Genomic DNA, 15,487 nt, shown 5'->3' with positions numbered 1-15,487 from the left:
GGCTTGAGAAATGAAATCCAAAGTTCCAGACCTGTAGGGTGTAGAGGACTTAATGGTATTATCTCTCTTGTTTAACATCTACATGAGGCCACCAGGTAAACTCCTGTTGACACAGGTATTGTCATTATACTGATAATAAAAAATTACGTATCTTAACCTAGTTGACCAAGTGATGTCAGGTCTTATCCCAGTCCCTGGAGTCTGTGGGGGTATGGATGGAGAGCAACAAACTTAAGCTCAGTTAGATCCCAATAAGACCAAATGGCTGTGGGTGCGTGTATCTTATGGAACCAGACTTTCCATGGGGGTTGCATTTCCCCAGACAGAATTACTCAAAAATTGAATAGCAGCTGTAGCCAAAAAAGCCTTCAGAGATTCATCTTCAGCACCTGCTGCACCGAGGAGGCAGCTCTGAGTCACTCATACCTTGGTTTTCCATGTGTGGACCACTGCAATGTGCTTTATATGGGCTGTCCTTGAAGACTACTTAGAAAGCTCAGCTGGTCCAGACTGTGCAGGCAAAAACAGTTATGGGCATACCATAAGATGATTTTCCCTTATGAACTGCACTTGTAACGAGAGTCTCTGGGGTGCAATTCAAGATTTTAGTTACCACTTATAAAACACTAAATGACATAGAGCCTACTTGTTTGAGGGACTGTCTCTTTTCCATTATTTCTGCACATTCGGTAAATTTCCGAATTCGGTAAATTTCGGTAAGACACTGTATGCTTCAAGTCTCAATCATTAAATGATGACATCTGACACAACCCAGGATGCTTGGATTCTCAGTCCCTGTCCTTTGGAATAGTCTCAAACCTCTTCTTTTAATGAGTGTTGAAGATCTCGTTCTTTCTCCCAGCATGGGGCTAAACTGGAAAATGAGCACCCTGAGTGAGAGGTTTCACTATTCTCTTCTGGAATGACCATTTTCTTTCTTTCTTTCCTCCCCCCGCTCCCTATCCTATCCTATCCTCCCTCCCACCCTCCCCCTCTGTTATCTGATGTACAAATAAATCTAAAGTACATCACCCAGTCATGTGATTGGGCAACTGAAGAAATGCAAATAAATATTACTGTAAGCTGTGAAATCTAATGGGAAGAATTAGTTTGACAAGTGAACTAGATCACGGAGTCACATTAGCCAATCTCTTATTTCCCCAAAATGAGAGACCTTTAACAAGTCTAAAAGAAATAATGATTTTAGAAAAATTATAGTATCTATTAAATATTGAAATGAATTTGTCAATTTTAACTTTCTGTGCTTCAAATGAGTTTCCTAACATGATAAACCACAGAAACTTTCCAAATGTCAATGGCAGATGTTAAAAACCAAGAAGTTTCTATTGTCAGAATTGTCTACAAACTGTTCCACAGACAAGCATAAAGATTTAAACGGTTTCAGTAACAATTGTTGTAAATTTCTGGATATGCTTTAAAAATCAATTCCTCTTTTAACTGCACACACTTTCTTAACCGCTACCCAAATCTTCAGTTTCTTTACAGCATTTAAATTCTCACTTCAATTTTTGCTGTTTTTTTTAAAGCATGGTATTCTTCAAAGCAGGGGTCTCCAACCTTAGTAACTTTAAGGTTTGTGGACTTCAACTCCCAGCTCTGGGAGTTGAAGTCCACAAGCCTTAAAGTTACTAAGGTTGGAGACCCCTACTTCAAAGAACTGCCACACCTCCTTCACAGCGGCTGGTGATCATGTTAGAAGTTTCAGTCCAAGTATCCACATGTGGATTATACACTTCCACAGAATCTGAAGTTACAGGAGCAGCTGCCTCATAACTGGCAGTCCTGCCTCCTGTGGCATAAAGGAAGCCATTCACAGCTATGACACATACTCCAGCTCTTGGGACTTTCATTGAAGCAACTTCCGTCCATTTTTCCTGATAATAAAACAACATAAAGAATTATCTTTGTATACTAAAGTATACTACTAAAATATACTGCATTTTCCTTCCGGAGCAAATCTATAGACATAAGAACAGTTATAATGGTCTTTAAGGCACTGGCAAGGTAAAGTGCTGCTATATATTAGCAATCAAAGACAAACAAATATTTATTCAAATTCACGAATCCAGAAAAAAATGCAGAGGCAGAACAGAAAATATTAGCATTTGTGTAATGAATTGGATTCAAGAGCAAAATTCCTGATGATTCTTTGTACAGAAGGGAAATTTCTCAGATTTTGTCTATGTCCCTTGAAAATCTGCTCTGTCTGGTTGGAAGTTTCTCCTGGCCTGGCAAAGTGACTCTGATCACCAGGTTTGAACTTTGCTCTGTTTAGCTTTATATTTATCCAAGAAAGCCATTCCTTTAGCAATATAACACTCATACAAAGAGTTAGAAGCATAAACTGCTTGTGCCATTCTGGAGAACAAACAGATACAATATTGATAGTGAATTTAAAAAAATCAGAAAAATTCTACCAGGCAGCACAAATAGTTATTTTGATATGAAAGCTAAATCCTACCTCTTCAAATGAGTATTTCTCAACAGTTGAAAGAGCACCTTGAATTTCATTCCACCCTCCAACAGCGTAGATGCAGTCATTCAAAGTAGCCACTCCTAGATACGCCCTTCTGGTGCCCATTTCAGGAAGGGTAGACCAGCGCTTAGACAGGGGGTCATAGACTTCCACAGAACATAGTTCTATTTCTTCATTGCCAATGCCTCCCACAACATAGATTAAACCTATGAATATAACAGTTTCCTATTAAACCACTGCCAGGTGACAAAGAAGCCATCATGCAATCCCATCTATAGGGGGAAATCAATAGCTTTCATTATTGGGATTGCTCTTGAATAAATTACAGATTGTAATTAATTCATTTCTGCGAAGGACTGTTTTTAAACCATTTTATATTGTAAATAGTGTGTTTGAATTTCATCCTTCAAAACAGGAGAGAGAATCTCACGAGGATATAAAATTTTCTGGTCATGTCTTAACTGAGCAATGTTATGCAAGTTTACTCAAAATTCAGCCCAACTGAGTCTACTGAAACTATTCCCAACAAATATATCAGTATATAGGATTTCAACTTAAGTTTAATATATTAGAAAGAGTTGGGCAGCATATTTTCAGACTAACACATTTTATTAAAAGTCATAAGCTTTTATGAGCTACAGCTGTTGATTTTTAATAAATCTGTTACTGGATTCTGCCTCATTTTTAGCTAATATAAACTAATGTAGCTCTCCTACAGTATCTAAAATATTGAATCTGGAAATTTAAATGCTTATCACACTGAAAGCACTTGCAGCTATTGTTATGTTGAATATAATTATTAACCATAATGAATGCAGACTGACTGCTGCCTATTATATAATTTGCACTAAGCAAAATGGTCCCAAAATTCTAAAACCCTCACCTCGTATTTCACAACATCCAAAATTGTAACGTGGCACAGCCATGCTGCCCACAATTTCCCAAGTATTCTCTTCAGGATCAAAACGTTCAACAGAAGTGCCAATTTCTGCTCCAACCCAACCTCCTGAAAATCAATGCAAGTGTGCAGGTAAAGAATATTGCATAGCAAACAGATTGTCACAGTCTTGAAAACAATCAGATATATAATAGATTATAGCCCTAATACATAAACATTCCTCACAACGTTTTACAATTGTACAATATTTCAGTAGCACAGGTTTTAATATTACATGGCTTTGGCTTTAAAACGAAGTATAATACATTACGTTGCATACAGCAATAATTAAATTTAAATATCCTGTATATTATCTTACAAAAGATACAATGTGGTAAGCAAGATGGTGAAGCTGTTTTAGCAGACCTTACCTTTGGAATCTCCTAAGAAAACATTTGTGTTAGGCTACCAGAAACGATATTTATCAAGGTATCCAGATGTCTCACAAGATTTGAAGACAACTTTATTACTGCGTACTCAAAAGCTGCCATGCTACGTAGTGGTACATGTCCCAAATACAATACTGCTCCTAACTTAAACAGTTATAGATTTAGTAGTCAAAACACTTGCCCAAAGCATAGATAGTCCCATATGAGGTGCATACTCCAAGGCCACAGCGAGGATGATTCATCGAAGCTACAGCTGCCCATTGTTTTGTAATAGGATCATAGCGTTCAGTACAGTCAAAAATCATAGAGTCTTTTTCACCTTGGGAAGAGGTAGAAAGTATGTTTTACAATAGCTTAGGAATACAGTTACTGTACTGTGGCTGAGTATTGGCTTAATTTATCAATCTGAATCACTATTAATGCAGATTATAAATTAAAGTCACTAGATGACCACAGCACATTGTACAATCTCTAAACTGAGTGGCATAAATCTTTACTAAAGATGATAAGAAATTGTGGCTCTGATCAGCCCGGGGAGAATTTTATCTCCCAGATACACTTTTCCTAAATAAATAGATATTACTAATAATTATTGTCTCTGAATAACGTTTAAAAGAACTGGAAAAAGCAAATTTACATTTGGAAGGAAGAAAAAGTACACAGAAACAAATGGCAGAAACAAATTATTATTATATTGTTAATAAAAATTGTATTCGAATAACGTTTTAAAAACGTGGAAAAAGCAGATTATATTTGGAAGGAAGAAAAATACACAGAAATAATCATGGCAGGAACAAAACCAGGGTTGTGCAGAATTCAAATAATTTCTGTAATAGGAATCGTTAGAGCAACAGTCCCTATGCATAAGGCAAATTTTCCTATTTTACATAATCAGAGCAATAAAATGTCCTAAAAACGTTAAGCATAGTACCTGCCAATGAAAAGGCTGCCTGCCATCTATTGTATGATTTACTATGTATATGGTAAACTCTGGATGTCATTGTATAACTCCTAATATGCTCTGGAATGGTATATGTCAGTCTTAAAGATCGGTTCTCGCCTTTAAATAATTAAGTTATTGTCATGGTATATGGGAATGAACTTGGGAGATAGGAGGGAGAGCTGCACAGCCAGTATGTATAAGATGTCTCAGCCCACAGAAGGTGAGATGACTTGGGAAATGTTTCAGAAGAAACTCTCCCTAGTTTTCTGAAGGGTAAAAGGAAAGGAGGAGATTAATAGGTTCAGACTTGTAAGATTCTGTTAATGTAATCTTACATGAAGTAAGTGAAGATTGAACTTGGGCTTCTTGTCTGGATTTACAGGGATAACAGCTATCAAATGAGCAATACAAACAACAGTCTATATTTTTCTCAATATATTTTAATTACCTCCAATAGCATAGACCATTCCTCCAACTACTGTAACACCCAGGCCACTGCGAGCCTGGTGTAAGGAAGACACAGTAGTCCAATACTGACTGAAAGTGTCGAAACGCTCCACGCAGCTGAGAGCTCTGCTATCACTCCAACGACCTCCCTGCAACCGAGTATAACCACCTACAGAAGAAGTGGGAACAGGATAAACAATCAGCTATTTTGCAGGCATTTCTTGACTAGTTAGGGGTTTCCAAATATTTAAAAGCTAGGAAGAATCCCCACCTATTGCATAAATGTACTTCCTAGCTTTTCTCCGTGGACGTGTCTTAGGTGCCTGGAGAAAACTACTCATCTTATTTTCTTTGGGAGACTGACCAACTTCACAATATTCTTTCAACAGAGTATGCAGAGCCACTCGGAGACTGAAATCTGAAATCCCTGAGAAAGAAAGAAAACAATCAAGTAAAAAACAGATAATCCTCGAGTTATGACTGTAATGAAACTTGCAATTATGGCTGTAAATCGTAATGATTATAAAAGGGTTGTTTATGTGACTGACCCAATTTTACATTTTTTTTGCACCATTCATTAAGCAAACGTCAGTCAGAAGTACAAATGTTGCAATTGTTAAGCGAACCCATACAGGTGGTCCCCAATTTACAACAGTTCATTTAGTGACCATTCAAAGTTACGACGGCACTGAAAAAAGTGATTTTAAGACCATTATTCACACTTACAACCATTGCAGCATCCCCACAGTCATGCGATTTACATTTGGATGTTTGACAACTGGGTTCATATTTGTGATGGTTGCAGTGTCCCAGATTCATGTGGTCCCCTTTTGCAAACTTCTGACCAGCAAAGTCAGTGGGGAAGCCCGATTCACTTAATGTCTGTAGTGATTCAATTAACAACTGTGACAAGAAAGGTCGTAAAACGAGGCAAAACTCACTTAACAAATTTTTCACTTAGCAACATAAATTTTGGGCTCAATTGTGGTCGTAAGTTGAGGACTACCTGTAGTTGGCTATGGTTCAGTTTTGCAGAAAACTGGAAGTAAGCACCAGTTTTCAGGAAAACTGTCATAGAACACGGTCATGTGATTTCAGGACACTGCAAAAGGCCATAAATGCCGAGTGCCTTCACTGCAGTCATGTGACCCTGGGAGAGGGGATGATAAAGTTTGGATCTGGGTCATAAGTCCCAGTTTTCTGATAGGTCATAACTTTGAATCATCACTAAGTGATTGGTCGTAAGTCAAGGATGATCTCTACCTAATTTGTAACTGAACTAAATTACATATGTGCAGTTTACATTTTTTTTATTTACAAAAAACTCTCAGCCTGTAATGTTATACGGAAATGACCTTCAGAGACAGGAGGAAGAGCTACAGACTAAAGGTGAGTGATGGAAAGAAACTTTCAAACTTGCAAGATTTGTTAACGTAACCTTACAATAAAGTGAGAGCTAGTACTTCTAGTTGTGCTTCTTCTCTGAACTATCTCACAAGGCTGACAATATCAATGAAAATATCGACTTAACAACAGTTCACTTAATGACCGTTCAAAATTACGAGACTGAAAAAAGTGACATGACCATTTTTCACACTTACGACCACTGCAGTATCCCCATGGTTACATGATCAAAATTCAGAAACTTGGCAACTCATACTTATGACGGTTGCAGTGTCCTGGGGTCATGTCATCACCTTTTGCAACCTTCTGACAAGCAAAGTCAATGGGGAAATCAGATTCACTTAATAACCACATTACTAAGTTAACAGCTGTAGTGATTCACTTAACACCTGTAGCAAGCAAGTGTCGTGTCCCACTCCTCCGCTGACGGCCGGGTCAGGGAAATCCGAATCAGGTGTGCCTCTGCAGCTCTGCCAAAGTCCTAGCAAAGTTCTCAAGGCAGGCAGGAGACCAGAAAGTGACTTCAGCAAGATATGTTAGACTTTGCCTGACTCAGAGAATGCCAGAAAGCAGATCCTTTATATAGGCCATGGGGTGTGGCTCCATAACTCAGCACTTATCCAGGCCTGCCCCTCCCTTCCTTCTGTCGCCGCCGCCTATCAATTCTTCTGAAGCGAGGGTCACTCCAGTCTGCAGCTGTTGGTAATTGACCTCCCTCAGGCTCACATGCTGTGGGGGAGGGGGAGGGGTCTAGTTGCTCCGTTTGCCTGGGCATGGAGCCAGAGCTGGGGGCTGGAGGTACTTCTTCCTCCTCAGCCTGTCTGGGCATGGAGCCAGGGCTGGGGCCGGGAGGCATACTAGGACATTCCTCAGCGTTCGGAAGCAGATAAGGCGGCCCCGGCTGTGGTGAAAGCGGACGAGATACAACAGCAAGCTTGTAAAATGGGGCAAAACTCACTTAAGAAATGTCTCATTTAGCAACATAAATTTTGCACTCAATTGTGGCCGTAAATTGAGGATTACCTGTGTAGCAAAATGTGTTTTGATGTAGTTTTTTTAGTCACTGGTTAAGAGTTAATTTCTTAATACTTTATGATCCTTACTGCAGATCGTCCCCTTTGAAAACCTGATTACTTCCACAGGGGGTGGGGTGGGAAAGCACCGTTCCATACATATCTAGACAAGATTTAAACAAAGAAAAGCAACTAGGCTAGGGCATGAGTCTGCATCTGCATTCTTCTATTGGGGGGAATGTCCCTTTCTGATCCTCTATCACCCTAAAAAGTAGAGAAATGGGTAATCCACAATGGGGGCTATAAAGCAGGAGAAACTGGCATAGAGAAATCTAGCTATTTAGTCGTTAAGTCCGTTAAATTTGGATGCCTGGTGAAATTCATGATTTCGTATCACATACTGTTCTCTCACGGTATCTTCAACAGAACAGCAATCTGCTCTCAAAAAACTAGGCCAGATTACAAAATAGAAGCTGTAAACTTAACCAAAATCTGGATCTTCACTTTTTAGTTCATGCCAAATTTCCTTTTTCCTTACCTATCAATTCTCACATAAGAAGAAATAAACACTGATGACCAATCCATCCTCTTCTGCCCTACTTCACCTTGATTTACCATGTCTTGTTTTCCTTCAAATAAAAAAAAATATCCAATATTTTCCTGATTGTAAAAGGCAAGTTCCACTGTGTTTTGCATCATATCATGAGTTATTTGCTATGATATTCAATTGTATTACACACAAATTGTATTTTAATAAATTATTATTTTTTAATTTGTAGTGATACTGTTGTATAATAAGCCACCAAGAAAACTTATTGAAGGACAGCATAAAAAAAGGTAATAAATAAATGCATTAATAGTAGTTCTAATATTACAGAAATTTCATGTTAGGGCGACTAATATTAGGTATTATTACATAACGTAAGGGTACACTTGTATATAGTTAATAGTCTTCATAAAACCAGTTTTTAATTCTTATATTGGGTAACTTAGTATCCTATTATTATTCTACAATTTATAATTAAGATTTATATTCTGTATACTCTGCCTTAATTTTATGCAACTCAAGTTAGCATATTTTCCCCACAGCAATAACCTGTGAGATGGGTTGGACTGAGAGTGAGCGACTGGACCAGAGTCACTCAGCTAAACTTTTGTGCCTAAGGGAGGACTAGAATTGACAGTCTTCTGATTTCTAATCCAGAACCTTAACCTACACCAAACTGGGTCTCAAGAAGTTACCTTCTATGTACTTCAGAAGTCTTTGTGGAGATAATAAAGGAAATCTCACTGCATCCAGTATTTCCACAACGTGTTTCTTTCTCTTCCCTGAGTCTTTTAAAATCCATTGCATGGCAGCCATAAAAACCTGGTACTCATCTTCTATGCTTAGGTCTTCACTTCGCAATATCTTAATTAGCTGGTCTTTTGTCAATGCCAAGAATTCATCTCCATTGTGAACCTCCAGGAAGTGGGCATGGATGTAATTCTCTGCGAATTCTAGAAGGTCATGACAGGCAATTTGCTCAGCAAACTGGAAGAGTCCAATGCAGTTCATAGGATCAATCTGTCCCTTTAGAAATTCACAACAAAGGTCCACCACCTCTGACAGCTGAAACATGTCTGCTGCCACAATCAACTCCTGGACATTATTTTCATTAATGCTGACAATACCTGAAAAAGGAAGATAGATTTTTAGCTGGCATGAAATCTTACCAACACTGTTAAGTACACAGGTACTTAACTTATGATCAATAGTTTCAATTGAAATTAATTAATGTTCAGAATTATGATGGTGGTGACTTACAACTAATCTTTGAACATATGATTATCACAGCATCCCTACGATCATGGGATTAAAATTTGGGTGCTTGGCAACTAACAAGCTTTTGATGGTTCTATGTCCCAAGGTCCCATGATCATCATTTGTGACCTTAAGAGGGGACTTCCAACAAGCAAAGTCAATGAAGAAAGCCATATTAATGACCTCAGCAAAAAAGATTTTAAAATTGGGAATATCTCACTTAATGACCGCACTGTTTAGCAATGGAAGGTCCAGTCCCAATTATGGTTGTAACAAGAACCATCTGTATAGCTTGTCTGCAAACAACCATAACTGCAAGCATCCTTTGAAAGGTATTGCTGTACATTGCTAATAGATAAGGTTCCATAGCAATTAAAATGAAGACAGGAACAAAGGTACTCTTTTACATGTAAAAAAGTACATTTATTAATGCAATGGCAAAAATTTCTATCAGAAAACCTGTAGATTAAATCTGTTTCAACATCTCTTCACACTACATGTAGAATTTGAAAAACTTAATGCTTTTCCTCATCTTTCTGAGAACTATTTCAGAGAGAAAGCTTTATCCTTTAAATACTGATTTTAATGTACAAACAACTGGCTTTACAGGGCAGTCTCTCCCTTGAATTTAAATATGGAAACCAGTCCAGATTTACTTTATTTAGCTCTTTATGAAAATAAATAATATTTTCATATATTATAAAATACTATATCAAATAATATAGCATAGAAGAGAAATTCTGTGTCCAGTAACTATCGTAGGTTCTTTACCATGACGTTGAATAACAGAGCAAAACAGACTTGTAATTCATGCTTAAACGTATTTTGACAAAATGCCATTGAATTGAATGGAATTTATTTCCAGATGTTGTGTCCATGTAAAGACAGTAGTAGCACACAAATTATATGAATAAAAGATAGATGCCCATGTCATGCTATGTAATTCATTCTGTTTTTTTAACTAATCTGAGATAAAAGATGGATATTTGCAAAATAGTGTTTATCTCAGCAAATACTAACTGAATCAAAACATTCAATTTGCAGGTTACTAGGTATCTAAGACATTAACCAACACATGTTAAGGAAAAAATTAGAAATTCTCCTACCTGTATAAATAAACTCCAGGAGGATCTGGAAAATATTAGCATCCACACCCAGGATCTGCACAACATCCTTTGAAGATTCCTTCATCCCTCCAGCAAACAAAGCAGCAAAATAAGAGCTACTTGCAGCCAAAACGAGCCGATGGACTTTATATGCACCTTCACCAACCTGGAGCTGTACATCACAGAAGTGTTGCCCACATCTCAGCTTGTTGATCTGGGCTAATAAAAGACGAGCATGCCTGTCTGCCAAGAAAGGGAACTCACTTGTGCTGGGGCAAGCCACACAAGCCATGATAGCTTGACAAAATCACAGAGCAACTGAATGATTGATGCTCATCAGCTTCCAGTGCTACCCTAGGAGAAACAGGAACACATGAAAATGACAGACATAACTATGAAACTCCTGAAGACCACAAATAAGATTAATGACCATAACTCAATTCTTCCCTCTTTAATTACAAATAAGAGTACTCTGAAAGATCTTCAGCTCAATTTTGAGTTTGGGACCAATTCCCATTTTCATATCATAAATGAAAAAGTGACAGACTATATAAAACCATTGAATCATATATTCATGGCTTGTTAGGAACCAGGCATCAGAAATGGCAAGCCAGAGAGTGAAGCTTCATCAGCGCATGTACAGAATCTAAGTTGCATGGGAAACCATCCTCCACACCCCACCCCATGGACAAATGGTCTCTGGTGCCAAGAAGGTTGGGAACTGCTGGCGCAATACATAAAAAAGTGGTTATGTTTAAATGATGGCAAATTAAATTTTGTTTTTTTCTATCTACTGTCCAGCACCTCAGTTTATTAACTTAACTGCACTCATTCCTTAGTTATTCCATCAGATCATGATCCAATACATTTGGATCCATTTTTTTTAAACCAACTAACTGTGTGGCGTATTTTTTCGAAGATATCAATAGTAGGGCAGAGAAAAAGTACAGAAGGCCAGTCCTGTAATACTAAACAAAACATCTGGTTCGACATTTTTTCCAGAAATGCTACCTAGCATCTTTCAAGGTTTGGTTTCACATTACATTTTGCATCATGCATCATTTCAAAGTTTCTCCCTTTGTTCCCCCTTCAGTCATTCTTTTTAAACTACCGCGGGGGTTGAGCTCTCCCCTCACCCACCCACCAGGCACGGCCACCGGAGGTCCAGGGGATGCTTACAGCTTCTCCCCGACCTTTTGAGTGCCTGCACACGGTTGTTGGGTACTCCGGTACTCACTTCTGAGGGGGGCGAGAGTTGTTTTACATTTCATTTTATTTTTCCGCCTTTAAAAAGAAATCCAAAGAGACTCTCCGTTCTCGCAGCTGCGGCGGCGCCGAAAACAAATTGCAGCCCCTCCTCACCTCCAAAAAACCCATAAATTCCTCAGCTGCAAAAAAAATGCAAAGCAGCCGCCGCCAAAAATTCGCACCTAGCGCCGAAGACTCGGCTACAGAGGGGGCGGGGGCGGAAAAGGCGAACGGGCGGAAAGGAGGAGCCGGGCGGCCGAGTGCTGGAGCGGAGGCAGCGCACGTGACGCGACACGGCAGCCGGGAGGGCTTTTGCTCGTCGCCCGCCGTCCTGTGACAGGCGGTGGAGGCGCTGCTGCTGCTGCTGCTGCTGCTGCTGCTGCTGCTGCTGCTGCTGCTGCTGCTGCTGCTGCTGCTGCTGCTGCTGCTGCTGCTGCTGCTGCTGCTGCTGCGTACAGCGACGGAGCTGCTGGAAGGTCGCTTTCCCCTTGAGACGGTTGGAGGCCGCGCGAGAGACGGAGCTGCACGGTTGCAACGGAGCCGCCAGTGTGTGTGTGGAAGAGGCTGCTGACTTAATAGCGCCTTGCTAAGAGGTTAAAGCGAAGCTTTTCCTTGACGACCCCTGCTGGTTGGTTTGATGTTTGGAGGATTCGTTGAACCATAAGCTAGCTCAGGGTCTCCAACCTTGGCAACTTTAAGCCTGCAGGACTTCAACTCCTGGGAGTTGAAGTCCTCCAGGCTTAAAAGTTGCCAAGGTTGGAGACCCCCGAGCTAGCTAGCCAGTGGTACTTTAACAAGCGTGGACTTCAACTCCCAGAAATCTCTACCCAGCCTATAAAATTCCCCAGTAGGCTGCCTGGGGAATTATGGGAGTTGAGGTCTATAACGTGGTTGGTTTTAAAAAATTTTTTACTACCGGTTCTCTGAGTGTGGCTTGGTGGGCATGGCAGGGGAAGGTTACTGCAAAATCCCCATTTCCTTCCAATCAGTTGGGACTTGGGAGGCAGAGAATAGATGGGGGCGGGGCCAGTCAGAATTTTTACTACCGGTTCTCCGAACTACTCAAAATTTCCGCTACCGGTTCTCCAGAACTGGTCAGAACCTGCTGAAACCCACCTCTGGTCTACACACTTTAATACAGGGGTCTCCAACCTTGGCAACTTTAAGACTTGTGGACTTCAGCTCCCAGAATTCCTCAGCCAGCAAAGCTCAACTCTCAACTTCTGAGAGTTGAAGTCCACAAGTCTTAAAGTTGCCAAGGTTGGAGACTCCTGCTTTATTGTGGCTCAGCAATACTGAGGTAACTAACCACTCTAACCTAGTACGGGTAGTCCTCGATTTTCAACAGTTCATTTAGTGACTGTTCAAAGTTACAATGGCACTGAAAAAAGTGACTTATGGCCGTTGTTCACTCTACGGTTGTAGCATCCCCATGGTCACATGATCAAAATTCAGATGCTTGCCAACTGGTTCATATTTATGACAGTTGCAGTGTCCTGAGGTCATGTGAGCTTCTGCTACCTTCTGACAAAGTCAATAGGGAATCCTTTAACAAATGCAATGATTGACTTAACTATGGAAAGAAAAGACATAAAATGAGGCAAAACTCATTTAACAAATGTTTCACTTAGCAGCATTGGGCTCAATTATGGTCGTAATTCTAGGACTACCTGTACTGTATACAGTACAAATCAGCCTTGAGATCCGTTTGTGGGTTTCTCTTTAGGATAATTAAGAAAATAGACACAGCATATGTAATCACTAAGTCACTATATATAACAGAAGTTTTCGCCCTTCCATTGGAAAACTTAATTTCATTGTCTAAATTGATACACACTACACACACACACACACACACACACACACACACACACTGGCAATTTGGTGACAATAGAAAACTTTGTTTTGTGACAGTATAGGCACTGAAGTGTACAGAATGTGTAATTAATATTTATTTGGGATTTAGAAGATTCATGAACTCAAAAATAGAAAAAATAAATAAGGAAGGGAAAGGGCATCAGGGAGGGAAAGGGCACCATGAAATGAAACATTTTAGTAGCCCTACTCAGTTGACAGAATTATTTAGGGTTTGTGTAGTATAATAAAGAAGGGGAATCAGAATATGCTTCTGATTTTTAAGGTTCTGGCATCTGGCCTGATATCAAATGATAACATTCTTAAAGTAAATCAGACTCTAAGAATCTGAGTTATGATTTAAAGCACAGTGTTAGAAAATAAAATCTTACTATACATTGTAAAATCTCTAGCTGACGAATAGGAACATATAAGAATGACATTCCATTAGGCCTTACCTCATTTAGATATTTAGTTTGCAAAATAATAATAATAATAATAATAATAATAATAATAATAATAATAATAATAATGATGATGATGATGATGATGAAAAACAGCTGGATGACAGATTAAATAGATGGAAAACCAAAGCTTTGCATGGACAGCACTTGAAAAACACCGAAGGAAAATGTGATGACAACTTTACATGGGTATGGCTTAAGATAGGAACCATCAAGAAAGAAATGAAAGGTTTAATACTCGCTGCTCAAGAACAAACTCTACAAATTAATGCCATGAAAGCAAAGATACAAAAATCCACCGACAATCCAAACTGCCGACTTTGCAACAACAAAGTCGAAACTGTTTCACATTTAATATGTGAATGCAGCAAAATCACACAAACTGATTACAAAGCTAGACACGACCGAGTTGCTAAAATAATCCACTGGTCATTATGTAAAAAATACAACTTACCTGTTTCCCAAAAGTCATGGGAACAAGGGGAAAAAGTTATAGAAAATGAGAAGGTGAAGATCTTGTGGGACTTTTGAATACAGACAGATCGTCACTTGGAACACAACATGCCAAATATCACAGTTGTCAAAAAGTGAAACGTACAATTTATTGATATCGCGGTATCAGGAGATGCCAGAGTTGAAGAAAAAGAACTGGAAAAAATCATGAAATATCACGACCTGGCCATCGAAACTACATGGCTATGGATGAAACATGTAACAGTGATACCCATTGTCATCGGGGCATTTGGTACCATGTCAAAAAATTTTATAAGATATATCAACAAATTGCAGCTTCCTGCAATAACACCAGCGGAACTGCAAAAAACTGTGCTATTTGGAACATTGTACATCTTAAGAAGGTACTTGGTTGATACCTAGGACGCTGGCAGCAACCTGTATCAACCATTAGCACCAGTCAATGGTATTTGTGATGCCTTTTTGAATGTTCAGTTGACTGAGTTTCATGTTTAATAAATAAAGTAAATAATAATAATCACACTTGTCAAGGGCCAAAGCATACAGTCACACTTGGCCAATAAATTCTATTCTAATTCTGATTCTAATTCTTGATATCGCTGTACAGGATATGCCAAAGTTGAAGAAAAACAACTGGAAAAAATCACAAAATATCATAACTTGGCCATTGAAACTACAAGGCTATGGAAGAAACATGTAACAGTGATACCCATTGTCATCGGGGCACTTGGTACCATGTCCAAGAATTTTACAAAACACATCAAGAAATTGCAGCTTCCTGCAATAACACCAGCGGAACTGGAAAAAACTGCGCTACTTGGAACATCATATATTTTAAGAAGATACTTGGTTGATACTTAGGACGCTGGCAGCACCTCATATCAACCATTAACACCAGTCAATGGTA

General features: G+C 39.1%; 1 protein-coding gene across 2 annotated transcripts; it reads right to left on the bottom strand.

Annotated features, from left to right (window-relative positions):
• Window positions 1–1,025: 1,025 nt before the first annotated feature.
• IPP (intracisternal A particle-promoted polypeptide) lies at window positions 1,026–11,981 on the bottom strand. Of its 2 annotated transcripts, none has more exons than XM_058178913.1 (9): window positions 11,778–11,981; window positions 10,541–10,894; window positions 8,873–9,304; window positions 5,485–5,640; window positions 5,215–5,382; window positions 4,005–4,142; window positions 3,381–3,503; window positions 2,483–2,703; window positions 1,026–1,895 (listed from the first exon to the last, which is right to left on the bottom strand). In XM_058178913.1, exons 2-9 carry the CDS (start codon window positions 10,830–10,832, stop codon window positions 1,671–1,673), a joined length of 1,755 nt encoding a protein of 584 aa, XP_058034896.1. In that variant the 5' UTR covers window positions 10,833–10,894; window positions 11,778–11,981; the 3' UTR covers window positions 1,026–1,670. The 2 variants fall into 2 exon arrangements, with proteins under 2 accessions (XP_058034896.1, XP_058034897.1); XM_058178914.1 differs by having other exon boundaries at window positions 10,541–10,889.
• Between the last annotated feature and the right edge of the window lie 3,506 nt (window positions 11,982–15,487).

Source organism: Ahaetulla prasina, chromosome 3 (genome assembly GCF_028640845.1).
Source record: "Ahaetulla prasina isolate Xishuangbanna chromosome 3, ASM2864084v1, whole genome shotgun sequence".
NCBI lineage: Eukaryota > Metazoa > Chordata > Lepidosauria > Squamata > Colubridae > Ahaetulla > Ahaetulla prasina.
Note: the sequence above shows the minus strand (reverse complement) of the source record. Positions and strands in the feature narration are given on the sequence as shown.